The sequence below is a fragment of the Sparus aurata genome, chromosome 4 (genome assembly GCF_900880675.1).
Source record: "Sparus aurata chromosome 4, fSpaAur1.1, whole genome shotgun sequence".
NCBI lineage: Eukaryota > Metazoa > Chordata > Actinopteri > Spariformes > Sparidae > Sparus > Sparus aurata.
The window spans coordinates 22,084,634-22,111,591 of record NC_044190.1 but is presented as its reverse complement, the minus strand read 5'-3'; the positions used below and the strand labels follow the sequence as shown (position 1 = coordinate 22,111,591).

Sequence of the window (26,958 nt, the reverse complement as noted above, 5' to 3'; positions counted from 1 at the left end):
TCACATTCACATATTACAATACAAAGTATCAGGTGCAGTAAAATATACTAAATGTGAAAATGAAAAGCACACATGTAAAGATTTTTTTTTTTTTCAACTAATATTGTTGCCAGCAAGGAGACCATTTTTATGCCTAAACAAACTAAATAAACATACCCTCTTAATTTTGATGACTGAATAAACTGAATATAAAACACACCTTCATACTGTTTTACTTTGTTTATATTTGGCGGACACTGCTACCTGTCTAGCTTCAAACCGTTTTCTGGGGACCTTATTCACCAAAAACTACATAGAGCCCCTTTAATCTGTAACATCTTTGAGGCTGATATGTTTTGTATGAAAACTCCAGTGAGAGAAAGTTACTCTCTACCCCACCTGATTTAAATGCTTCTAAGACTCAAACTCTAAAATGAACTTAATGTCATTGGCTTGTGCTATGTTTTGCATGTTGTCTAACCGGTACATGGAGGTAAATAAATTGCTCTGTACGTCAGGAAGTGCTTTATTATGTCTCTTTGAAACATGAAGCTCAAAAGCTAAAACATCACACCTGTGGTAGAGTCCTGTTTGACAGAAAGTATGCAGACCCCGCCCCCTCGGAGATAAAATTCCCATGACGTCACTGAGGATCATTACGGAAGTGAACCAGGCGACGAAACACAACAGACAGAAACTCAGATAAGTTGTACGCTTAACTACAACTGACAGGTAAGTTACTGTAGCGTCATTGACTGTTTATCACTTGAAAATTATCCTGTTTTCTAAACTGCCTAAGTGATTTATATCAGTTGGTTTTGATTTTGCTAGCGTTTAGCGAGTGCTAGGGAAGTTAGCTAACTGTTAGCGCAAACGATGACAGAACAGTAGACTGCTAACAAAGCAAAGGCTCGGTAATAGCCGGGTTTGGCAGCACTTACAATGGTTTGGGTTTCTTAACGTCACTTTAATGACATGGTTTAGTTTAGTATGATGTAAGCCAACTAGAGAGAAAATGGTAACGTTTAAAGTAGCATACCGATAGCTGCGTTAGCTGTCCCTCGCGTCGGGCTAAAGCTAACGTCAACTGTTTTGAGCTGTTAAACGTTTGTTGTGACGTAGTTTGGGTCAGCAAGCTCACCTAATGTTTACATGTGTATTTGTTTGGAGTCAATCTGCGGAGTCATTCTGCTGTCATGGTTAGGTCATGCTCACATGATTCAGTGAGTCACTGGATCAGAGGTGGGGGCGAGGTTAGATGGACTCTGTAGGTTGGTTTCGGTTGTATGTTATGCTTCCTGTGTGGATTCTGCTCCTCTTATGCTGTCCTTTTTACAGATAGACCACCATCATGCTGGGAGGAGGCTTCAAAGCAGAGAGGCTAAGAGTTAACCTCCGACTGGTCATCAATCGACTCAAACTCCTTGAGAAAAAGAAAAGTAAGTCCTAATAAATAATAAGATACTGGTCCCACTTTTCTGCCACTCATGTGGATTCAGTGGCTTCTCGTTACACTCAGTCTTAACATTTTACCCCGCTCTTTTTTATCAATTTAAAATGAAGCTGAGCTTGCTCAAAAGGCGAGGAAGGAGATTGCAGATTACCTATCATCTGGAAAAGATGAGCGGGCACGGATCCGTGTGGAGCACATCATCAGAGAAGACTACCTGGTGGAAGCCATGGAGATCCTGGAGCTTTACTGTGACCTGCTGCTGGCTCGCTTTGGCCTCATTCAGTCCATGAAGTAAGTAACTTACTACTACTACTGCTGTGTGCACCAAGACTACTTTTGATGAACGGGGGGTTTCACTTTATAAAATCACTCACTGGTTGTCACTTGCATTCTTTCTTGTTAAACCCTTTCATGTTTCTCCAATTAGGGAGCTGGACCCAGGCCTACAGGAGGCAGTGTCCACCCTCATCTGGGCAGCACCTCGTCTCCAGTCAGAGGTGTCTGAACTAAAAATTGTAAGTGCTGGCAGCAGTGCCAACAATACTAAACAAGCTTTGTCCATTTATTCCTGTTAGAACAATCTTATCTCTAAATTCTTCTTTCAGGTATCAGACCAGCTATGTGCAAAATATAGTAAGGAGTACGGCAAGCTGTGCAGGACAAACCAGATAGGCACAGTCAACGATAGGGTAGGCCATTTTTTCCATTGACTGCCCATGAGTCTGTTCAAGAATGCATGAACCTTTTGTCTCATATCTTTTTAGCATCAACTAATCATGCATCTGATATGTTCATAGCTGATGCACAAACTGAGTGTGGAGGCTCCTCCCAAGATCTTGGTGGAACGCTACCTGATAGAGATCGCCAAGAACTATAATGTGCCGTATGAACCTGATGCCATGGTCCGGGTGAGAGTTAAAGAATCAGTGATTATTATTCACAATGAAAGATTGTGGCATCCGTAGTCAAGAGTAAACATATTCTGAAATCTGTGATGTGTTTATTTATTCATACCTCTTTGTCTCTGGACAGCCTGAGGTGAGTCCTGGAGAGGAGGCAGACCTGATTGATGTGGACCTTGACAAGAAGCCTGGAGGAGGAGGTGGTGGTGGTGGTGGAGGTTTCACTGCTCCTGTTATGCCTATGGGCATGCCTATGCCCATGCCCATGCCTATGCCAACAGCTTTCAACTATCCACCTCCAAACGGAGCTGTAAGAGATTTCTTTTTAAAGACCCAATTCGTTATGGTTCCGTTGTGCATTTGGAAAACTTTTTAATAGAAACTTTAGACTGCAATACATGGATTAAATACATGGTGACATGGAGTGCTTTTGGTGCTCAAGAAATCCAAAAATTGACTTTCAAAAACTCAACATGTGTTTTTATAAACTTAGTCTTTAAAGTAGTCGACAGACATCGCTGGGTTCAGTTCTTGGTATTTTCTTCTGAAACCGTTTCTATCCAACTCTGCCCGCATAGTGTTCTGTGGACTATCTCCTACAATTTAATGTTCTTATGTCTCGCTGATTTTTAAATGATGAGAATCAAAAATGTAGAGACTTACAGACTTGTACCTGACTGTTGTTTTCTTCCAGGAGCAGTTTAATGTTCCCGTTGGAACCTACAACAACTTCCAGCACCCCATGGGAGGAGGGCAGCCTCCTCAGCTGCCCACTTCTCCCCCCACATATGAGTCTGTAAGTGACCCCACCCCTCCCATCCATGCCCCCTTCCTGTTCCCACAGATGGACAGACGGACAGGGCAGGGCACCACTCAGGGAAGAGCAGTTCATTAAGCTTGCTTACAGTTTCACCTCTCCTCTTTTTTTTTTTCTTTTTTTTTAACATTATTTATCAAAGTTGGCCCTAATTCTGCTTTGTCCACATGGATATAGGTAGCTGCAAGTACTAATACTGGAGTTACTAACTTTGACAACTAACTTTCAGCGTTGGTTGCTCTGAGTGGGATTGAGATAAACAGATGAGAGCAGAAAGTGTACTTGACACAACTTTGGCCAGCTAAGTCCTAAAGTCCAGTCTAAGTCTAAAGGTGATGGTTTCTCAGTCCCCTGCAGTTTTCAGTTTACTTTTTGTTTTTACTACTGCATCATTGAATGCACTTATTAATACTTTCCCAATACTAACGCATATAATAGTATACTTTATTTCAATATGACGATGACATGATCCCTTACACATTTTCTTTGGGTTTCAGATTGATGACCTTACTGACAAATCATCTGTTCCTTCGCAGGCAGTAGGTGAGTTCTGTCAACCACCACCAGCTGAAGTTATTCTGTATTGCCTTGGTTATAATATTTCATTAAATTGGTAAAAGCTGAATACAATACAATAAACACATGACAGCAGAGATCGATATGAGAAGATCACGGACCCTAAAAGATGTATGGAAAAAACATGGCATGTAGACATACGCATTACCAGGGAAGATATTATACAGAGATCTCAAAGCTATTATTGCGCCAATCAGGGAGTACCCTAATACAAAGCGGGAAAAAAATGGCAAAATATAACCGAGAGAGCATTAGACATCCACAGAGGCGATGAAGTCCACAATACATGCATAATAATTCTGCTAATCTATATATTTGTTATTGTCAAAAACAGTGCATTTGCCTGTCTCCGAACGCTTTCTGACTTCCCTACACATGTCACCGGGTCAACAGTGTGGCACACAGATATGTTTTTTTATGGTTTTAAGGACACCATGTATCTGGCCAGGAGGAATAAGCTATCAAGCACTGGCATTATTGGCAGTACTTGAGATGAATTCATTGTTGGTATTGATCTATTATTGGGATTTATTTTTCTATAGATTATTTCTTGAAATGTTAGTTAAATTATCCCTGATGTCTTTCATGTTGGAGCGGCATTGTTCATGCCTTTTAAAATTTGAGTTGCCTGCTTTCTGACTTCCTTTAAAGGCCCATTACATTTTCTAGCCTTTATTTCCTCCTGTCTATTGAAAACCAACCGCCCTTATTGTTGAACAGTTGTGTAGATACATTGTGACTTAAATTAAGATTAATGCTGTATATTACTCTCCAGGTCCGGGCCCGTCTAAGATATATGACAACAATGCTCTTCCAGAACTCCCCTCTGTTCCCGACACACTCCCCACATCCTCCTTCGGCGGAAACACCACCACCTCGGATGACATCGACTTTGACGATTTGACGCGGCGGTTTGAGGAGCTGAAGAAGAAGACCTAAACACTATACCCCCGGTCTACACATGCACACACACACACACACACAGGCCTGTATCATCACCTAAGCAGCTCAGAACAGGAAATGGAAAATGTTCAAGGCTATCAATCAGATTTGGATAGTTCTCCTCCCTCAGCGATAAAGTAATCTTACATTGATATTAGACATACTTGTATCTTACCTCATTCGTATAGATATGACCAGCTTACTGAGGGTGTGGTTGCTCACTTGACCTTAAATTCTGTTTGCAGGACCAGTGAGTACCTCGTGTTTTAATTTCTTTCTATACAGCACATTATATATATCCATACATACATCATGTGTGTGTTGACCCATGTTCGCGCTGACTTTTCCCATTTGTCTGAGTGATATGCTTTATAATCTAACTTAGTTTTTAACTGTTCCTTTTTCTGAGGGTTTTGGGTCTGACAATATTTACAGTACATGCCCTGATTCTACTTCCTACATCCTGTGTCACTGTAATCTTTGCCACTGTGTCACTCAGTCTTGTCACAGACCAGTCAAACAAGTCCAACTGGCTGCCGGAGTTTAATACCTGGCGCGCAAACAAACAGGCTCCAGATTGTTTCAGAGGCGAGGCTCAATTACCCACGAACCTTTTCCATGAAGTTATGAGAATAGAGTCTTATGCAGGCGTACAGTTATGTAATTGTGGAAAACACTCATCAAAATGTATTTATACCATATTTAAGAGTGTAGGAGTCATACAGGTGAAGCTCATGGTGACACATTTAACAGGGGTGGTGTGGCACAGATGTATGTGATGTAAAGCGATAAAAGATGTATGGAAATCTGTAATATAATACATTTACAATCATATAGATAGATCTATTTACATGAATGATCGAACTGTACAGCAAATAAAGTTCAGTAGTAGGGAGTTGTTCAATATTTGACAAATCTGTTTTGTATACAGCATCTCCAAATAAAGTTTTCTTTTTTTTTTTCTTTTTTTTTTGCCCTTTTGAATGTTAGTTTTACCAGACAGCGGCACTTTCTCATCAATGAAATCCTTAATTTACAAGCAAAACGTGTGTTGACAAAAGAAGTCGCACAACAAGCTAATTTGTTTGATTTGATGTAAATACTGATCCCAGAGGTAGAAGGTTTACGTTTGTTCTCTGTGATCGTGTGTGCATGTGTTTTATATTGTGTGTGCACCACTGCGTTTGCCTTAGTTACCATCTCTCATCAGAGGCCTTGCCAGTCTTACCCATTCGTTATCCGCTAAGACTGGGTACATGCTACCTGCATTGAGTGTCAGTTGATTAGATTAGACTTTGCGTTATATGTTTTACCCTTAAACAATTCTTTAAAAAAGATTTGAGTTGAAATTGGCTGATTGGGCAAAAAACAGTCTGTATTGACAATAGAGGTAGATGTTGTTTTTATTTCCTGTGAAGAAAGGGTGAGAGGGTTTCTGTTGTTCAGATGTGACACGTTGCTGCAACCTAACCACACCCAGCTCTGCTTGCATGGCAAATGGATGGTGGCCTTGAAGAAAATGATTGACCGATGTCTTGAAGGCACATTGAAAAGCTTTCCAGCTGGGTGATGGACACAGTTAGCTGAGCTAGTTTTTACATATGTTTTAGAAAATAGAAAGAGAAAGATGAACACTACGGAACTGTGATCTGCTCACTGTCTTTTCTATGTTGGACTGTTCTTTCATGCTAAACCTTGAGACACATAACTGTGTATTGTTGCAAAAAAGGTTTTTTTCACTGTATACTACAATAACAGTTTAATAAAAGATTATTTGGAACTGGAAACTGGTATTGTGTATTTGTTTGCAACACAGTGATGTAATGTCAAATGATGCACAGCAGGGGTCCTCAGTATAAAAGTAAAGAAGTGTACAATGAAGCAATGGCTTACAACAAACCTATTCACAGATAGTAAGTATATTTTTTGTCACTGAGATTTAGTTTTACTTATTTCAGATCTGAGTAATCCGTTCACATAAAGATTCATAACTAAAATAAGAAAGTTTATTGAAACAAATATCAATTTGTCATATTTAATAAATTAAATAATGCTGACATTTGTTAAGATTTTTGGATACATTTATTTTTTGAGTTGTTTATTTTTTTTCACTTAACAATTTTAGTCATCTATATTTTTCTTTATGAACAGAACAGTTCTGTTTTGACAACCCTGCCTCATATTGAGAAACATTTTATATGCTCAACTCTAAATGTTTCAAGATGTTTTCTGACCCTACCCCTGTGCGAGGAAGATGTTGAAGAACAGCAAAGGTTTTTAATCAGGCCATTAACTTTCATGATTTTTAAGATATAATCAAAAATTACTCAAACTTTGAGATAGAAATATGAGCTTGTTGCGTGACGCAAAAAGTGGCAGATGAGGCATTCAAAAAGGAGAATCTTTAGATGTCCATTGGCGTATGAATCGGGGTATTTTTGCTGTATGCAAAAACTAGAGCAACTAACCCTGACACTGTGTTATCAAAGATGTTGAGTATAAAGTATTCAGGTTGCCTTTTAACAATAGATTAAGCTGCCATTACATCACAATGATTCTCATGATGAGCATGTCTGTTTCAAGGCCATGTTATATCAGTGTATGCTCTTCACAGGCCTCCTATAGAGATCACACAGCTAACGTAACCTCACAAGTAGATCATTACTAGCTCACAATACACAGCGGTATTGATGACATCACCCCATCATTTTACTTACTGAAGGAGCAAATTATCCAATTACCGTGGCGTGAATGTGGGTCAAGATGTTTTGTGAAAAAGGGCCGTAACGATAATAAGTGCTGCTGAAAATCTTGAGGTCTGAGCTGTTGTTTCTTTCATGCACTTCCACAGGTTAGTTTCCACTGAGGGACACATTTTGTAAAAGACATAATCACATATTGCGGTGGTTTTCAAGTGTTGTTTGTGAGGTCAAAGACAGACTGTTCAATGAAGGTGACGCAAGCCTCACTTGGATTGGTCTGACAGTCTGTCAAGTAGGTCAAGTACTACTTTTTCAGTAGTGATCATAACTCTTTGCCATTCTATAGTAATTTACAACGACAAATGTGACAGTGACCAGATGGGATTAAATACCAAACGATTACAAGCAAATCGTTTTAGACTGGACCAAAAATATAAGCACAAACATGTCTTTTCAAAAGGTCCTAAGCAGTGTTGTAAAAATTACCCAAGAGTACCCCACTTCAAAAGTGAATATATCAAGTAAAGATATCACTTAAGTCACCTAAAGGATAATACTTAAATACAAGTCTTAAATTATGTCATTATAAATGTACTTGAGTGTCAAAAGACATTTTCTGGCAGTAACTGAATACGTTTTTTTTATTTTTATCCAATTGCAGAGAAGATAAATCAATTTAAAGTTGTGCTACTACGCAGAAAATGGGAAAGTACAGTCCAAGTACCTCAAAATTTAACTTGAGTAAATGTAATAGTAGTAATACTCCATCTTCCAAGTCTACGCCTACTGATGACTTTTATCTGAGAGGTTATCAGGAAAAAACAAACTTAACATTGAGTTAGCATAATAGATATAGTAATAATTGTAGTGACAATAAGCCATAATCAAGTTTACAGACTTCTACTGTACTGTATGTCTGCAGCTCCTTGAAATTAAAAAGATTAAATACATGACCAAATTTGAACAGAGATCAATTTATTCAAGCTTACACATGCGTACAGTATCAATAGATGAAAACAATAAATAAATAGGTCAATTTTGATTAAATGAAAGCACAGAATGTCTCAGACAGGACTTTCTGCAGATGTGCTCGTCTTCCCAAACCAGAACCACAGACCTGACTATAGTTTTTTCTGCTACATAAATCATTCAAATAGGAGGATGGACTGATGCCCATAGAAGCAGGCGCGTATGATGAAAAATCATGACATGCACCTTCAGCCTGTATTACGGTGACGGAGGTGAAACTAAGAAAAAAAGCGATTAATTAATAAGTAGCTCCCATATGTGCAATTACATAAAAGCACCTTCCTGCTCCTCTAAAAGTAAAAGTTCATGTCGGTGTACAATCGATGGTCGGCCATCACGCACTGTGATGACTAGTCATGTTGACAGCAGTAGGCTGTTAGGAGCCTTTGTATGCTGACTATATCCAAAAATGTTTGGTTCAAATGAATAACGTGTGCAGACAATAAATATTTTTAGCATTTTTATGCTATAACAAGAAGCATTTTCTCCTTAGCCGAGGGGTAAGAGCCTTTGAAACATTGTTTAGGATAATAATGTGACATTTAAATTCTCCACTAAAACCCAATTTGATTTGATTGGTAACCTTTGGTTAAATTAACAAGTTAATGAAGAACACAACAAATACACTTTTCTTATTATCTTATCTTTTTTTTATAAACCTTTTTTCTAATAGTATATCTGTATAGACCAGGGCGGACCAAAGAAAAAATACCAACCAAAAATACAAAAGAAATCGCAGTTTATGCTGTTTTATATTTTGTGTATTACAAATTATTTTTCATAATCTTTCTTTCATTGGGCAGTGACATTTCATGCAGGTAGTCAGAAACTTGGCATTCTAGTGCTACAGAAGCCCTGAGAGGCAAATTAAAAATAACAATTTGTGAACTTAGAAAGATTACCCTGCAAAATATATATAATTTAGATTATTTTTTTTACCTGTTCTTGAGTCATAAACATAGGAGAAAACCATTTAGATCAGGCTTTTTTTTGTCTTACTTGCCTTCAGGGCTTTCATACCATTTTGCAACCTAACCATACAGCATGATATGTGCTTGCTTTTGGCCAATGGCCCAGCATAAAGTTTTAGTTTAGGCCCTCAGAGGGAAAAAGTTTGGTCACCCCCTGGTACAGACATTCAATACTTCTTGCAAGGTGTGTATTTCATTACTTGTTGATTACATTTACTGAGTTGGATTGCCTGTTTTTTCACTTACAACTTTTGACATCTAAATCTGATCCAGTGTCTATTGAAGCTGTAAATGGCTTCTCCAGATTTAGTACATTGACATGAAATAAAAAATCTATCCAAAGATAAACAAGCAACCTGAGATTCCCCCCCCCCCCCCCCCCCCCACACACACACACACACATACACACACACACACACACACATCATCATCATCATCATGGATAGTATATGACTTGAAAAAGCAACATTTTGACATGCAACACTTACTTAACTACCCATGTATGCAAAACTTCCGCATTTGACATTCTGTACAGATACTAAACACAAGAATGTGTTATGCAATTTTGATATATTTAGAAAGCAAAACGTCAAATAAGTGCAAAAGAGTGTTGAAGAAGCGAGGATGCTGTAGATTGCAGCTGTGCCCGTCAGAGAGGACAGCTTCTCCTTCTAAATGCAGCCTCCTCACAGTGTTTCCCTGCCAGAGTAGCGTCTACACTTATCTTGTTGCTCTGTTAAATGGAAAAGACAGTGCAGTTAGACTCACAGTACTTAACTCCAGGAAGGAAGCACTGATACACTTAGGAGAGAGAGAAGTCACCCGGGAGGAGTCGGAAACTAAAAGGGTCGCAAGTTTGAAGTTGTCAAAGCAAATATTTTTGCTGCTTCATATGCGTCATTACATAAGAGCTCTCTGCAGTCAACCTGGCACAAACTGGAATGGATACCGCTGTCGGCTTTATAAATGATTTAAATGAAGTTTGGACGAAACAAATTATGTCAAAGATTATATTTAGGAGCATTTAAAAAAAAATCTTGCCATCCAAAATTTCAGGTTTATCCTAACATGCTGTTCGTCTCACTCACTGGAGTCACTGGAGTGTTTCTTTCAATTGGAAAGCTAAAAAAAATACATTAAAAACTGTTAATTATGTCTCTTAGGTTCACAGAGATATTTAACTATTATTATTTTGAAAAGTCTTTAAACTCACATTAATTGAACCTTTTGGCCACATTGGAGCAGCAGAAACAAGAAACAACAGCAGAAACAACAGCAAAACAAGTGTGTATTAATATGAAGTAATTGTTGATTGCACAATCTAATGCATATAGAATAATGAAACATCAGTGTTCACACCTGTTCCCTATAAACCTTACTATCACTATACAATTTTGTCCAATACAATTTCTGCCACCGGGCATGCGGTCACCTGGGAAAATCATGTTAATGGCTGATCTATTTCTGCTACACACTACATGACTGAATGAACTCATGTTTAACGATCCAGTTGCCTTTGCTACGGCGGCGCCAACAATAATATCATTTGGTGATGCAAAGGGGGAAAAGTTGTCTGTTGCTTCCTTAAGTAAAGTGCCAATACCACAGAGTAGAAATACTCTGTAACACAGTAAAGTTCTGCATTCATTATACTCACTGTTGAGTTCAATATAAAGACTGGCTTGTTCAAGAATATATATTATATTATTGGATATATTTATGTATCACTTTATTGTTGCAGCTGGTAAATGTTGAGCTCATTCTAATTATATCTGCTGAGTAGCTATAACTCTGGAGAACTACGTCACTATTCATAATTTGATTATATTTGAATCTGCAAAGAAGCTAAAGCCTTATAATAAATGATCATTATTATTATTATTATTATTTTATAACAAATAAAAAAGAACAAAATTTGCCTCTGAAATGGAAAATGAGTAAAGGCAGCATAAAAAGAGAATAATGAATCTGAACCACTGTTAATATAGAAGTATAGAGATTAAAATGTGGATAAAAACAATACAAGTTAAAAGTAGTTAAATTAGCTTAATATCTTGGTAATTCTGCAGAATCATTAAAAAATAATGTGGCCAACCAAGGCAAGAAAAGCTCTGAGATATTGATTGAATGACAACAACTACAACAATAATCATTATAACTTGCATAAAAAACCTAACCTACCTAAATGGATTGAACCTCTTAAAAGGTTCTCTATAAAATCTTTTGAGGATGTCAAATACGTATCAAGCTATAGAACAATAAAGGTTCTATATAGAACCAGTTTTTCCTAGAGTGCACTGGTTATATTGCAGTACTATGTTATGAAATATATGAACACTGTTCATAGAGAGTTGATGTGAACGTTTTGATCCCAGTGCTGATGATATTTTAATGACAACTAGGAGCCTGAACATCCCAACCTGTTCTGGTAACAGATGTCCTGCATAATTGTTTTCCTACCTAACAGCACTTGCTCAACTTCTTCGCTCTCCTCCACAGCTACAGGTTTCAGCAGCAGGGCAAAAAACACAGCGATGCCAATCACCTGTGAGCAAAAACAAGCCAGAGGGAGATCTTAAATAAATGTTGTTAACCTGATGAGCAGAAATATAAAAATATTTTAAATCATTCTACAGAAAGGAGACGGTCATAAACGTATCATATTATCCATTAATCAACAGGAGGACCACAGATTTCAGACTGAATGTTTTGACTGGGCGGCAACAATAATACCTCTTGGAAGCGCTTTGAGGGAAAAGTTGTCTGTTTCCACTAAGCTTTCCCGTCTTTACCCACCTTGAGAGGCTGCAGTATGAAGATGCTTTGGAAGAGGGAGAGGCCCAGAGACATGACCCACTTGATGGACTTTTGTTTGCCGTACTCAAAACCGTACAACAGGGTGAAGTAGGTGGATATTCCACTGATGGACAGCAACAGGAACCAGCCCAGGAACACACACCACCAGGGCAGCCAGCAGCCTCCAGACTTCTTCTTCTTCTTCACAGGAGGCGGGCTGGATCAAGGAGAGAGAGAAAACACGCAACACATTCCAGTTAAATAAAACTTGTGATTTTTGTGTGTAAAGATGTTTTTGTGTGTTGGTTGGAAGGCAGACCAGTAGGCCAAGTGGCTGCTGAAGACCATCTCAGCCTTGCGAACTAGCAGGTTGGTAATTTGAAGGGTCTGCTGGTACTCGGCTGGACTGGGGAAGTTCTTTGCATCCAGTTTCTCGAGGCACACCATGAGGTGACATAGACCAGCGAGGAGGAACTTGCTGCAGTAGACCCAGTGGGGGTCACTCTCACTCTCCCCTTCAACAGGATTACAGTGCAGCATTTATTTACATTTCTATGAGAGCAACAAGGAAGTTCGAGGATTATATATATAAATATTTTTAAACAGTACCTTGCATAAGCTGGATGAATTCATGCACCCTGTCCAAGGCAGGGCAGAGGTCAGCGGCGGACTCCAGCCTGTTCACCTCTGAAATCTTGTTCCTCGGACTTTTGCTCAACACATCAATCATCTCCTGTGTTTCCTGGGAGAGATGCACAACAAATACACAGTGCTACATATATACTACATATCCTATAACACTCACTGAATGGTAACAGTAACACAAACATCAGGTGTTTCTAGGTGAAATGCCCATAAATGTGGTCTGACACACAGAGAAATGAACGCAGAACACACCTTCAGAGTACTTGGTATGGTTACTGGAGGTTGTCTCATGTTCTCCTCAGGATCGCTTTTTTTAGATTTGGAAATAATGCGAGGTTTGATGCTTCGGAAGATGGTGATGATGAGGATGTTGATTGGAAACATGAGAAGGCCGCTCTCTATTCCCACCATGATCTCCTGCCAGGTGATTTCCAGCGAACCTGTAAAGGAGAAAAAAGGCAAAGTCGGTGGTGTCAGTGATGAGAAACAACCAAAAACCAGACCCAGTCACGATCATGGTGTCACAGAGAATTCAGCATATTGGTTTTATGGCTCTCCTCAACTTGTCTGATAAAGGGACTCTGATAAAGGGACTGAAATGCTATCTGCTCAGTGCCACACAACATACTGTGGAGCATTTAGCAGCTAAAGGGGAAGATATTTCTCACGGGAGTTGGTGGAGACCAAAACAGAGCAAAAACTTGAATGCTGATGCTGATCTGTAACAGCTGGATGTGTAAATAAGCGGGTGTTTGCTAACGAGCTCGCCATATCAGCTTTAAAGTTGTCAGTGTTGTGTTCTACTGTCCTCAAGCAGCCAAAATCCTTTCAGGTTTAACAATAAGACAAAAGAAGCGGTTTAGAGCGGCCGAGGTTGACATGCCAGTGAATTTTCTCTGATCGCTGAGCTTTATGGATGGGGTCCTGATCAGAAGAATACGGCAGAGGCAAATAAGGAAAATAATTTAAGGAAATTAGCAATGTAGTCTGACTTTGGTGCTGAATATCTTTTAACCAAAAACCTTATTTTTGAAATATGTTCTATAATGTCTGGGGACAGTTTCTTCAGACAACACTTGTCACTGGTTTCCTAAAAAACTATTCTATTCATTTTACTTGAATGGTGTGACTTAACAGATAGTCTAGCGGCTATAAAAACGCCTGATATCACTGCTACATTCATGCATTCAACATCAGCATCAGTCCAAACAGCTCCCTCTAGTGGACGATATGCATTCTGCTAAATGTTGATGAGTGACTTGGCTTGACATTTGCTTTGTAAGGTGCTTCTCACCCCAAAGAATCTGCACAATTTATCCATATTATTAATAAATCTAGTTTATGCTTGCATACACCCACACATGTACACTCATGCTGTGAGAGAATGGTTGCAGCAGTATTATTGATGCTACCTGTAGCCACCCATTCTTTCTGAGAAGTAACACACCGGTCAAAAGGTGTCTTGATATTCTCATCCCACATATGCTCAATTTATTTATTACTGCAAGGCTGCCCTGCCGCCCCCATAGTTTGAAATGCCTTGCTGCGCATATGGAAGCAGATAATTTATCTAGAGACAACAGACAACCAATTAACTGGTCTCTAAAATTAAACCTTCCTCTCCAGCTCACACACTGGCTTCAACCTTTCGATCTTTTGTCTCTCAAGACTCTCATTATATTACATTTTAGATATGTACAAGTTGTTTATTCTCAGTATAGTAAACTTTAGGTTCGTTGTGCCACTGACCTAATGTTCTAGCTACCAGACCCTTGAGCTCTTGAAGATATTATATGTAACATTTATGCATTAAAATGTGTAAAAACAGCTAGACCTTTGTTTAATAATCTGTTGAGTTGTGCAGTGATGATATCCCAAATGTTTCGAACACCAGACCAAATTCGCATGGCGGTAAATTATCCTCTTCCTCTCTTTCCGTGAGAGTACTTCGATAGCCCTTTGGCCTTTATGGACAGCTGCTAATATTAGCATTCAAACACTCCTAGCTAGCAATACTGTATGACAGTGTTACAAGAAACTAAAGTAATGGTGTAAATTGATTCTTACCCATCAGTGCCTGAAAGTGAAACACACTGGATGTCATCAAATCATAATATAGGCTAGTAGGTGGTTGAATGCTAATGTTAGCTAACGGGATATCAAATATGTTGTTCTACCTTGAAACATGACCCGTTGTGTCTCAAAATAATATCCATCATCTCTTCAGTTGCTGGTCAATCATGAAGTGAAATTGTAACAATGTATCAGATTTGCTCCATTTATACAACTTACAACCTGGAACACAGCAACATAACATTATCCCAGCATTCAAGCTTCCCATCCTGAGCACCATCTCAGAGGTGTGAGCACGGTATATGTTCAAAGAGAGAAAAAAAATCTGTAATTTGTTCAAGGTAATGAGCGTTTCATTTGATAGCGCTTTTGCTGAAGCCTCTGGTAAAAGTCAGAGAGTGAGGAAAGAAGTTGGCGAACATGGCTATCGTGAATAAAATTGAAAAACATTACCTCTTCTGTGAACATTTCTGCCTGAGTCACATCTTATAGATTTTCATTTCTAATAGCGGTTAACAATGAAGACAACAACTCCCATGATCCCTTGCTACTTTCGTTTTGTTTTGATTGAGAGCGGCAGAAATAACACATTGTGCGTTTAAATGAATTTGTCATTTTTTAGACACTTTTAAAGGTACACTACTACTGAGAATTTTTACTTTTTACTAAACCATAAAAAAATCTACCGAAGTTATTAACAGAATGTGAAGAAATAACAGTTGTGATGTTGTGTCACAGACTTCTATGTATTGTTGTAAATAGATATCTAATGAATTTAGCATGCTAACCAGCTGGAGGTGATAGTGTGATAGTAAACAACACCAACACATGCACGGCTAGCTTAGCTAACTTGCTAACGGCTGCTACATTTAGCAGCACTTACTTGCTACACTGGTAATATGCTGCCCCCTATTTGTTTGGAGTCTGAATTCGACACATCGCCAATTCTTACATAGTGCACCTTTAACACAATTACATAAAGGGTATAGTTTCATCTCTCGAATGACTCTTTGCCCTTCAGGTCATGAAACTTAAGAAACATCTAAAAATACCTGACGTCTCTGTAATTCACCTATTGAGAAGAGGACTGGCGAGTCCTCATTTACAGGAATGTTCCAGAAGGCGATATTGATGGCCATGGTGCAGAGGAGCAGGCTCATGCAGCAGGAGACCCTCTGGGCACGTGTGAACGGACTACGAGAGGGAGGATCCACGATGGACACCCAAATATGTTCATCCCTGAAGCCAGTTGAAGTTCTGGTCTGAAAAATATTCCTGATGGAGAAAAACATACTTTGACACCAATCAACTAACAACTCAGCTGGCTGATTTCAGCAGCGACAAAAAGGTCCAACTCACCTGAAGCTGGCAACCTCGTTGCTCTTTGCAGCGTTGAATGTTTTCTTGATCATGCCGTCTCCATGGTCAGCGCTCATCCAGCAGTCACAAAAGAAGTGATACACCTGTCGTGTCTGGAGGTCTTGTATGGTCACCTTACTTACATACCTTTTTATGAGGGGAATTTTAAAAAACACATTATACATATGGGTAATTTCTACGTGAGAAATGCAAATGTTAGATAATATTAAGTAGAACTGGGAGCCCAAACCGGAAGCATGAAGAGAGAATTCTACACCCTTATTATGCATATGGTGTATTTTTTACTTTGAAGTTTCCATTCACCACTTATTCTTGCCTGAAGCCAAGCCAGTGTATGAATATAAACGAGTTTAAAAAAACACAATATATTCATTATGTCACAAATAAAGATATCATCAACCTCTGATCTTGCTTTGGTCTGTCTGTCACTGAACGAACTATATAGTACTGTATATTGCCCAAAGCATTTTTTTGTGAATCTTTATGACAATCTTATTTCTACAGAACACTACAGCTCAGATCTATTCTCCATCAAAGGGTGTGTGCGTGTGTGTGTGCGCATGCGTGTGTGTAGCGAGATAAGAGTAGTATGGTAATGAGGAGAGATAGCAAGGTAGTGCTAAATGGCGAGGCAGTCCTGAAGTTTCACAATGCAGAACCCAGGAAACTATCAATAAACACTACTGGTACACAGCTCTAACACCCCTGTTCACACCAATCATCCAGATGTTCAGCTCAATTAATCCAACACACAAACAGTATCATTTCAATGCACAAATGACCTGCAGCTGTTGAAGTAAGTAGTGGTTTGGTCTTGGTCTTAAGACCACTTTTTGAAGGTCCCGGTCTTGTCCTGGAATGGATGGCATTTTTAAATGCCCTTGATCAGTTTCAGAAAAAAAGGACCAATCACAACCGCGACTGCAGGGATATCACTGAATTGTTTGATACATGCTGTACTTAATGATGGTTTCAATGGTGTGACAGGTAACCAAGGAAACCTCGCTTTCATAAAGCAATTGTATCGTGCAAGAGTGGTAGTAAAACATGGAAAAGGAGTGTTGAACCAAGATGGTTAGATTGATTTCAGCTCCCTTTTGTTTACTTTATCAAGACATTTTTAATGGTACACTTACACGTACACAGATAAAAGCAGAATTGTTAAAACAGAATTTTTCATTCATCCTTAATGGGTATTTTTATATTTCAATCTAGATCTTTCAGATCAATTTAAGGAGTGGCTATGGTTTTCAGGTTCCACCTTTTATCGTAGGTGTGTCATGCAAAGACTCGCACTGATCTTTGTATTGACTCAGTCTCGCCCTGCCTTGAGGTCTTGACCTGGTCCATTGGTCTCGGTTTAGCAGGTCTTGACTACAACACTGGCAAGTAAAATCAAATTTTCACTGGTTTCATAACAAACAATGCCATTTTCGGACAGCTGCCATCGAAAACTTTTGGAAACTGGCATGCTCAAAAAATAAGTTCACGGTTCCATTATCCTGCGTAGCACAAATTGTATTAATTGCTACTCATTGGGACAGCTCACACCAAAATCAAAAACACACACTTTTTCCTCTTACCTGTAGTACTATTTATCCATCTGATGTGAGTTGCAGAGTTGAGTTGATATCGGCCTGCTCTTGAATATAAGTAGATGGCACTCGGATTGTGGTGCACAAAGCTCCAAAAAACCCCACATTTGATAGAAAAACTTGAATGTATCACCGCACAGAAGCTGTAATTTGTTCAAGGTAATGAGCGTTTCATTTGGTCTCCATTTGCTAAAACTTCTGGTAGAAAGTTAAAGGTAAAAAGCTAAAAAGGAATTTACTCATGGATGCCAGGCTCGTGCTCTTGACGGCACAGGAAGTGAACATAGATGGCGTCCTCCTCGGCTGAGCTCTAACGTTGTCTAGCCCAGTGGTAATACATGCTTCCTTCTGCACGGTTGCCAGATGTAGTTTGGACATCTCTAGCGCAAATATTTTGAAAACTGGGCAACTCACTATAAATCAATCTAGATGAATAACAGCACTATGGGTGAGAAGAAAAATATGCGTTTCTAATTTTGGGGTGATCTGTCCCTTTAAGTTTGCACAATTAAGCTTCTAGTACCATGATGGGCGACCTCCGGAGTTGTCGTGCAGTAGCTTGAGGTTTCGCACTTCGCCCAGTGGGAAGGGCGTGGCCAACAGGAACATATCGAAGGCTCCTCTCTCGCACACCGGCTTGTCAGAATCCGTGAGGGTGTGTAAGTCACTCTCCCCCTCTGAGCCGAACAGCTTCACAGACACCTGATGGACAGAGACAACATACTAACGAAACGGCGCTGGGTTCCCTCATCATGGTCCTGAACCAAGACAATTGTAAGCTGCTGGGTCCGCCATTCTGATGCACTGAAGTGCTGGTGGGAAGTTCTAACATCCAAGACTGTTGAGTTCTTGTTTATATAGTTCTTATTGTTTACTCTTGTTTGCATCTTGCTTTTGTACTTCTTTATTATTTGTTTCTTATCTAATCTTATTTTACGGGAAAACAATTTCAACCAAGAATAGGTTTGCCGTTTTTCAAATCTGTCTGAAAACAATAATCAGGCGACCAAATGACCAGTGAAACAGGATTGTCACCCACCGGATTCTGTTTATCGCTTTCAATGAGCATCAACCGCACACATATTGTAACTTGTACAGACTGTGTCGCAATACATGCAGTGTGATTCTTTAAGGCAAGATAAAGGTATCCCCTGTAAATGATTAATCTATGACCCGTTTCATTTCTATGTGAGAAATAGTCAAAATGAATAAATCACAATTCAGTAAAAGGAGACTCTTACATTGGCAGTCGTCCCAGCATTCTTGCGATGGCCAGTTTGGACACCGATGAGATAGTTGTACAGAGCGCCTGCGTGGTTGTCCTCCAGCAGAGTCATCTTCCGCTGATGGATAAACAATTGTGGTGCAGAAATATAAATGAAGAGTAAATGAAGAGTCGAGTTTACAATAACAATATCCACTCTTCAAAATAAGCAGAGTTCAGACCGATGGGATCTAATATCAGTGCTGACACTGATGTAATTCACCGATCCATGTACCAGAGTCTGATTGACTGACTGTTTATAGATATCGATCTATCCAAGGGCCAATTTCTAGTTGCACTGAAATTCGCTCTGCTTACTGAACTCATGTATAGATCTACCTACTGGTAGTCATTAATGCTTTGCTCTGCACTTGAACTGTTCACGATTTTCAAAACAGTTTCCATAGCAATTTGCTCTCCCACACCTGTTTGTATATAAAGCTCATTTTGACCTACACTTGAAATGAATTCCATGGAATACATTTAAATTCAGTGCATTTTTGTATATTTGCTGTAGTGCTACGTGGTTTACTACAGCCTTACGCATGATCCAAATAAAAACAATAATAATAAAAATAGCAATGGTAATACTAATACTAATAATAAGGTACTGGAATCAGACTGGAACAGAAAGGTGGATCATCTCTAAAAAGAAAGACATTATATAAAACAATATGTTGGGAGAAGGTATGCTTATGAAGAGTCCACAATTAAGCTCAGAGTCTACATTTATCTAATGTGGCCTGATGTTTTTCTGGTAGCTGAATTTTCTGTTACATTTACCTTTCACTCTGGGCTGAAACCTGGAAGTGCATGATAAAAAAAAAACACATAAAAGAAAGCTGCGGTATCAGTGCTGTCTGAAGGGACCGACCTTAGAGCGTGACCTGCGGTCGGCATAGCACGCCCACAGCAGAGTAATCAGGTAGAGGCCGAAGAAAGCGCACAGCAGTGCCAGCACCACGTAGTTCTCGGACACCGTGGCAAACAGCTCTGCTGTGCGAGAAATGTCCACCTGGTTTGGCATCACAAAGAAGGAGCTCCCGAAGAGAGTGAGGTGGTTACACAGACACTGAGTAAGCTCCGGAGTGCTTTTCTCTCCCACCTGTGGCAAAGGAAGCAAGTCACTGTCTGAGAAGCAAACACTGGTGCTGGTTCAACATTACTGCAGAGCAATACAGCCACAGACTTTCTCCTGGTGAAATAGTCACCTGGCAGCCATCAGTGCTCCATGTCTCCTTCTTTATGTCCCAGAAAAGGCATTTGCTCGTGAAAGAAGCGATGTTCAGTTTCAGGCCTGGCTCCCAAGTGGAATTGAAGAGCTGGGTGTCGACATACCAGACTCCAGGAGTCTGCCGTAACATCTCTGGAGTTATCATCCAGCGAAAGCCTACTGTTGCAAAAATCAGCCAATAGAGGATGTCACAAGCCAAAACAATAAATAATAAACACTTTGATATATTAACACATGAGAGAAGTGGGAGGACGTGTGTAAAACCAAATGTGATAAATATTAGCCTGTTATTACTTTTTGATCAGAGGTGAGGGATAGTTACCTTTTCGGCTCAGGATAGTTGTGTTGCTGGAATATGTCTTGTTTGGAGGTGACCCCTCAGACAGTGTGAGCATCAGTGACACGTTGGCGCTGGGCTCCACCGTGAAGAAGATGGTGATGTTTGGGTCTGTGACGTTAAGCGTCGTCAGCGCCTTTTTGTTTTCCTCCAGCACAACGGTATTATTCATGACTTGCGAAGAATTTGGTTGAGGCATAAATATCTGGAGAAACCAGAGAAAACAAGTTATCATTGTAATAACTTCTGTGTCGATTTAAAAAAAAAAAAGATCTTTAGCTGCACAATTAAGAAGAGGTCTTTTTCCAGGTGGCCAATAAAGGTGGTAGATTCAGAATCATGCAGGGTGGAACTATAATATCATGTGAGTGAGTTTTATTTTTCTCTGGATTTGATAAACTACAATGACCAGAGAGAGTAACATTTTCGTGAAGAGGCTTAGAAATACATGTACAGATGATTATAAACTGGGACAGTATTTGAAATTGATGTTACAACTCAAAAGTGGAGAGAAGAATGGACGGAGTACTTAATGAGTCATGACTTTGATCGATCAGGTAGCTTAAAGTAGTATTTACTCATAAGTATAAATAAAAGTATAATGAAGTAAATAAAAACGCAGGTGAAAATAACAGGAAATTAAACACAAAATAGAAGACCCAACTTCAAAATGAAGTGGCACTATACTGTTGGGGTTTGCCTTCAAATTATCACTTTTCAATAAAGAAAATAAAAAGACAGTGATTCACATTGGACAAAGAGGAAATTCTTAAAGTTGTCATAAATAATGTCACGCCAGTCACCCACTTTAAGTATTTCTGGTTTTAGCCACTTTCTAGTACTGGCTTTCCTGCTGGATGCGCTCAAAATCTGAAATACATTTCTAGGTCCAGGAAACATGATAATGAGTTGCCAGTTGAAAGATTTGGTATAAAGACTTTTATCAAGTAGAGAAATAATTGACCTTTTTCCAACAAAACTCTCTCCGTAAGGGTTATAATTATATGTATTCTCAAAATGTTGGACCATATGCAGGATGGCATTCAGCCCCAAATCCACTGATTCCTTGTGCAGATGTGAAGATCTTAAAAAAAAATTACTTGGCGTGTGCTTATGGACAATAGTTTATTTTTTTAAAAAACAGTCTTGGGCAAACGTGCAGTTGTTGGAGACTATTTTCATCTGATGAAATATTTACGTGAGATTGACTCTGAATAAAATGACCTTTTTTCTACTAAGTCAAAGGGTATAGTTGCCACCTTTTCTCCCCAATTTTCCCGTTTCGTTGTCCTTGTTACAGCTAACTCCACTGTTGATCTGGGAAGGGTGTACACGGTTGTGTGCTAAGTGCTCTGATAAACAAGGTGTCACTCCTTCATCTCTCCTGCCAGTGAGGAGCTTCACATCGTGTGCCTTCCTTTGGACCAGCCTCAGAAAACTGTCTGTTTCCTGATTGTTCGTGTAACATTTCAATCTCATGTCTGCCATTTTAAAAATTGCCCCGACCGGTCCTATGGAGGATTGTTAAAGTGTCTAAATGTAGTGCACATTTCACCACATCAAGAAATGCGTGTGTACCTCTATCATCTCTGTCAGGTTTGCCAGCTTTATGTCTGAATCTCCATCAGAAAGTATAAGGCTGCAAAGAGTTCCTGAGATGTTTACACCTGAGGGATGGGGATTTGTTGAGAATGTAGACATCTGTGAAGGAGAAAAGCTTTGTCAAAAAGGCTTCAGAACGTACACAAGCATGTGATGATAACACACACAGACCTGAGCGATGATGTTTTTCTTGTCTCCAAGCTGAGATTTGAGGGCTGAAAATGAGGGGAGTTTGATGAATTCACCATCCTTCTCTGAACCCAGCACTGCATTGTTGAGATCATCAGGTTTACTAAAACTAGAGAAAGGGAAAAAACATTTGGAATATGATCTACAACACCTTATAACACACTTAATGCCATTATCATGTGGTTAAAAAAGAAAGTTGAGCCATAAAAGATAATATCAAACCTGTTCTGATAGACTGTGCCTGTCCGATGCTTGAAAATAATTGGCTCTGTTGTTAACGAACCAAGCAGCACAGAGATTTCTCGAAAGATCTCATAGACATTCTCAAACAAAGACTGGAGAGGTAAAGAAAAAACACACACGCAAAAAAACACATCACCTTACTGTTACAGCCTCTGTGAAGACAAAATGTGTATGATAGCTTAAAGTTGTTTCTCTGAGCTTACCGTAGGGTTTGGGTTGGTGGCGATGTCACATTTCTTCTGTGAGAGGAGGAGGATGGCGGTGCTGCAGTTGATGATGTGACTAATTGTTTTAGGGCTTTGCAGAGCAAATTCTTTATCTAATTGTGTAGTGCCCGCCAACAAATGTTTAATGAATTTGTCCTGTTCAACGGAAAAAAAAAACAGACAAAACATCTAATGTGTCATGTCAGTTTCTGTGGTGCCGTTGTGGACTTCAGCAGCTCCAATCCCTGGTTTAGATTACAATCATCACCTTTCATACGTGTCCATTTGTTCGTTGGTTGGCTGGTCTGTCAGCAGGATTACACAAATATTACAGAAAGGATTTTCACAACACTTGGAGGGAGGACCGGTCTCGGCCCAGAATAGACCTCATTAATTTTCGATCTTGATCTGGATAAATGGACGAAGCCGGGAATTTTTTTTCTCACTTTCTTTATCACTGTGAGATAGGGCTTTTTTCAACAGTCTTCTTAATCACTCAGGGAATAATGTATGGCTCTTGAAAAAACTCAGGTGTATTTCGGTATGTATGATAGATTACAATACAATTCTTGATGGAGTGGATTTGGTTATGTCTCCAAAGAGGGTAGAAGTAGTTTTTTCAGCTGCTTTTCAGGAACAAATAGGGATAAAAACCAGATAATGAGGATTCAGAAAGACACAAAGGATGATTAGGCTTCGATGAATTGAAGGAGACTGCTGGGCCTTGGCGGAGGTATGCACTCTACTGAGTGCCGTTCTAGTTTTATAATGTGACTATGTATAACCACTACACCTCTGTAATTGAAAACATATTGGGAACTATTAACTAGTCAACCGTTCTGAGGCACATAGAGGCTTCTAGAGTACTTTATCTTTCACAGGTAGGGCACTCCTCTAGAGGGCTCTTCATCACGTCTTCAAGCACCTTGGACAACCTCAGAGGGCACTTTTTCTGTGTTTTCACAAACATGGTGAAACACGCGTCACAGGCTTTTTTAAATGCGTATGTGCATTACATTTTTTATTCAACGATTGAATTGCTACGATTGCTTGTACTTATTTTTGCGCATTACATGACTTTTGTATTTGCTTGTTATGCTGTCAAATTGAGAAGACTCTTGGGTTATTTTCAAATCCTTTGTATTCTGGTTCTGTCTTTTGCTGTCGTGTTTCTGCCGCTTTGTTTAGGCATTCACATAATTTTTTTATAAAGTTACCCACCCTGTTGTCATCTGTTGGCTCCCCTGGTGTCATTTCCATTCGCAGCAGTTCTGTATCTGCTTCCTGTCTCAGAAAAACAGAACTTGTGAACGTTGCGGATTAATTAACAAAAGGCCCATTCCTGTACTATTCAATAGTCTTCATGATTAATGTGTCAAACAGTCTTTATGTCAAGTTAATGAGGCATCTCTCACCTGGAGAAGACTCTGAATGTTAGCAACAGAGGAAGCCATGGCAACTACATCCCTTCTGCTCCCTGAAATCATGCGTTTGAGAAGTAGTGTAATAAAAAGAGGCACAATCAGAAAATCCAGTTGCGTGACTTCTATTCTCCCCTTTATCGTTGATGGAAATGAGGAGACACATACTGTAATGTTTCAATTGAACTTACGAGATCTGGTTGCATGACTGGACACTATTTTCTTCTGCAAAAGAAACACGAACAAAACCAACATATGAAAATGCAGACCGGCTCTTTATATGTCTTCATACTGACAGAAGAGAAATGTCTCTCTTACCATTGTGCTTGATGAGGACCAGGCATCTTTAAAAGAAGAATTACACTTTTAACGAACAGTGTGTGGCTTATAAAGTGAAAGAAAACTGCAATACACTTCAGTTATAGTTTTAATCATTTGCAAGAGAGGAGAGGATTAAAATGAAGAAAGGAAAACGTGGAGAAGGGACAGAGTTAATCAGCGATTAGGAAGCTGTTGTTGCTTACTATGTGTGCAGAGGACGCCTCGTGTCTGATTGCAGTCAGATGTTGCGATGAGCTGAAGAGGATTCAGCTTCATGAATGTGCAGTTGTCCTTTGAAACATTACCATTCTCTACACATAAACAAACAGACGGACAAAACATTAGGAGAGCGTTCTTTATGGGACATGAGCTTCAGCTGTGTACCGCCCCAACGAATGCATGAACCATATAAAACAATTTGTAACGTAAATTTCAATTCATCAATTAGTCTTAAACAAGTTAAAATACAGTTAATAAGTCGCATCACAGCGAGCTATCAGAGCCCAGTGTAAACCTTCAAACCAATTGTTCACATAATGCTGACAAATGCAGCAAATTATCATGTTATAGAAACTATACTGACTTTGACCTTATTCATATTTATCAGGGTTGTCATCCAAGTTTTTGTTGATGGATTTATAATTTTTTTAGGACAAGAAGTAATTTTAGTTGTGTCAACATATGTCTAACGTATTTAGAAGTCAAGGTGTACATATGACTTGTACAGACAGCTTTAAGGACCATACGCGAATGCTCTCGTGTCATAATAACACTAAAAATGAGAAATGTGTCAAAAGTGCCTCAATTCAATTTAACTCAACAGTTACATTTTAAACAAAATCATAATCACTAATCAAATTAAATGTTTATAGAAGGAAGTTGCATCTAGTTTGATTGTTGTTTTAGAAAAACTTCCTGATTTAAAGTGGAATTTTGTTCATTTTCATACTGTTACTGGCAAAGGCTCTTGTACTGCTGTTTGTGTTGACACAACATTAAAGTTCTGTGTTGTGCTGGAAGCCAGTCGTTCATTTATGTTAACAGAATCCATTTCTAAAATAACGTAAGGTACAAAAAGATGCAGAGAGATCCAGCAACATTAAACAACTTAAACAAATCATCTACGGGTTTGTATAGGCAACCGAAATCGAGGGGGAAAGGCTAATTTTTCACCTCACGTTTCAATTTGCTCACATATGGCCAAAAGAAAAGAAGTAAATACATGTAAACTGCTAGAAATTGTTACATAGAGCCCCTTTAAGTGTTGCATTTGATAAGTTTGTCTTATTTTTCTGGGTGAAAATTGTTTGTAGTTTTTTAATCCCAAAGGAAGAAGTAGGGAAAAGTATTCAGATTGTGCTTCATTAAAAAAAATGAGTCTTAAACTTAATCAGTGTGTAAGAACCTTCCTTGGGTTCACTGAATAATCTTGTGGTGTTATAAAGTAATGATTTTTCTTATGTGTGTCCTTTCCTTCTACAAATATTGAACAATATTAAGCTACAAGGGTTGTTTTTTTTTTATTATTTCTCGATTGTCCACCACTCTGTATGTATAGCTCCTGACAGGAAGTCTCGTATAGACACTGCTTGATTTTCAGGCTCAGAAGTCCAAAACACAATAAACAAAAGAAAAAAATAAGTTTGTGTATTTTACTCACTTATGGCAGGTCCCTGGTTCTCCCCCTCGACCACCTCGCCCAGCCACCAAGTGAAGTTGCTGATATTTCTTGCTCTGGTGATGTTCTTCAGGAAGATTTGGACTGGGCTGTTTATCACCTTCAGAAGTTGCCCTCCTCGCTTTTCACAGCAGCTCCTGGCTTCAGACCAGCTTTTGGCTCCGCCAACAAACTCAAAACAGACATTTCTGAAAGCAAATTCACACATGGCAGGGACGCCATTGCCTGGACAGGCCTCAGACTTTTCCGGCAAAAATAGGAATCCAGCAGAAATCCACAAAAAGACAGTGGCTCGCAGCAACATGTCCACAGTTATTATTATAATGCGCAGAGCTAAAGCACATAGTGCTGCAGGAGTTGTGGTAGGAGCAGCAACTGGGCAAGATCACTTCCGTCTGCCACATGGAAATTAGGGAGGTTTCTCCAGAAAAACTCTGCATATGCTCTCAATACATTATGAAAATCACTGCAGACACTCAAACAAGATGCAAAGAGAGAAGGAGTCACTTGGCATCATCACAAAAGGTCACACAAGCTGAACCTTCATTTTGAGGTTTGAACGTTTTACCTTCCATTAACATAAAAGAAGCAGTTTATTATTAT

The 26,958-nt window shown here is 39.2% G+C and overlaps 2 protein-coding genes across 3 annotated transcripts; one reads left to right on the top strand and one right to left on the bottom strand.

Moving 5' to 3' along the window:
• The first annotated feature begins 566 nt into the window (after nucleotides 1–566).
• Nucleotides 567–6,456, top strand: ist1 (IST1 factor associated with ESCRT-III). Of its 2 annotated transcripts, none has more exons than XM_030415356.1 (10): nucleotides 567–711; nucleotides 1,318–1,418; nucleotides 1,543–1,723; nucleotides 1,860–1,947; nucleotides 2,038–2,121; nucleotides 2,230–2,340; nucleotides 2,465–2,644; nucleotides 3,029–3,130; nucleotides 3,688–3,694; nucleotides 4,503–6,456. In XM_030415356.1, the coding sequence occupies exons 2-10, from the start codon at nucleotides 1,331–1,333 to the stop codon at nucleotides 4,664–4,666; spliced, it is 1,005 nt and encodes a 334-aa protein (XP_030271216.1). In that variant the 5' UTR covers nucleotides 567–711; nucleotides 1,318–1,330; the 3' UTR covers nucleotides 4,667–6,456. The 2 variants fall into 2 exon arrangements, with proteins under 2 accessions (XP_030271216.1, XP_030271215.1); XM_030415355.1 differs by having other exon boundaries at nucleotides 3,649–3,694.
• A 3,324-nt stretch (nucleotides 6,457–9,780) lies between these two features.
• pkd1l3 (polycystic kidney disease 1-like 3) lies at nucleotides 9,781–26,687 on the bottom strand. Its single transcript, XM_030413828.1, has 23 exons — nucleotides 26,338–26,687; nucleotides 24,881–24,988; nucleotides 24,675–24,700; nucleotides 24,548–24,581; nucleotides 24,351–24,412; nucleotides 24,157–24,219; nucleotides 22,933–23,091; nucleotides 22,709–22,821; nucleotides 22,469–22,595; nucleotides 22,274–22,396; nucleotides 20,681–20,900; nucleotides 20,336–20,517; nucleotides 19,999–20,229; nucleotides 19,102–19,203; nucleotides 18,384–18,562; nucleotides 16,245–16,391; nucleotides 15,958–16,160; nucleotides 13,065–13,252; nucleotides 12,777–12,909; nucleotides 12,487–12,682; nucleotides 12,168–12,384; nucleotides 11,832–11,916; nucleotides 9,781–10,104 (listed from the first exon to the last, which is right to left on the bottom strand). Exons 1-23 carry the CDS (start codon nucleotides 26,657–26,659, stop codon nucleotides 10,058–10,060), a joined length of 3,267 nt encoding a protein of 1,088 aa, XP_030269688.1. The 5' UTR covers nucleotides 26,660–26,687; the 3' UTR covers nucleotides 9,781–10,057.
• Between the last annotated feature and the right edge of the window lie 271 nt (nucleotides 26,688–26,958).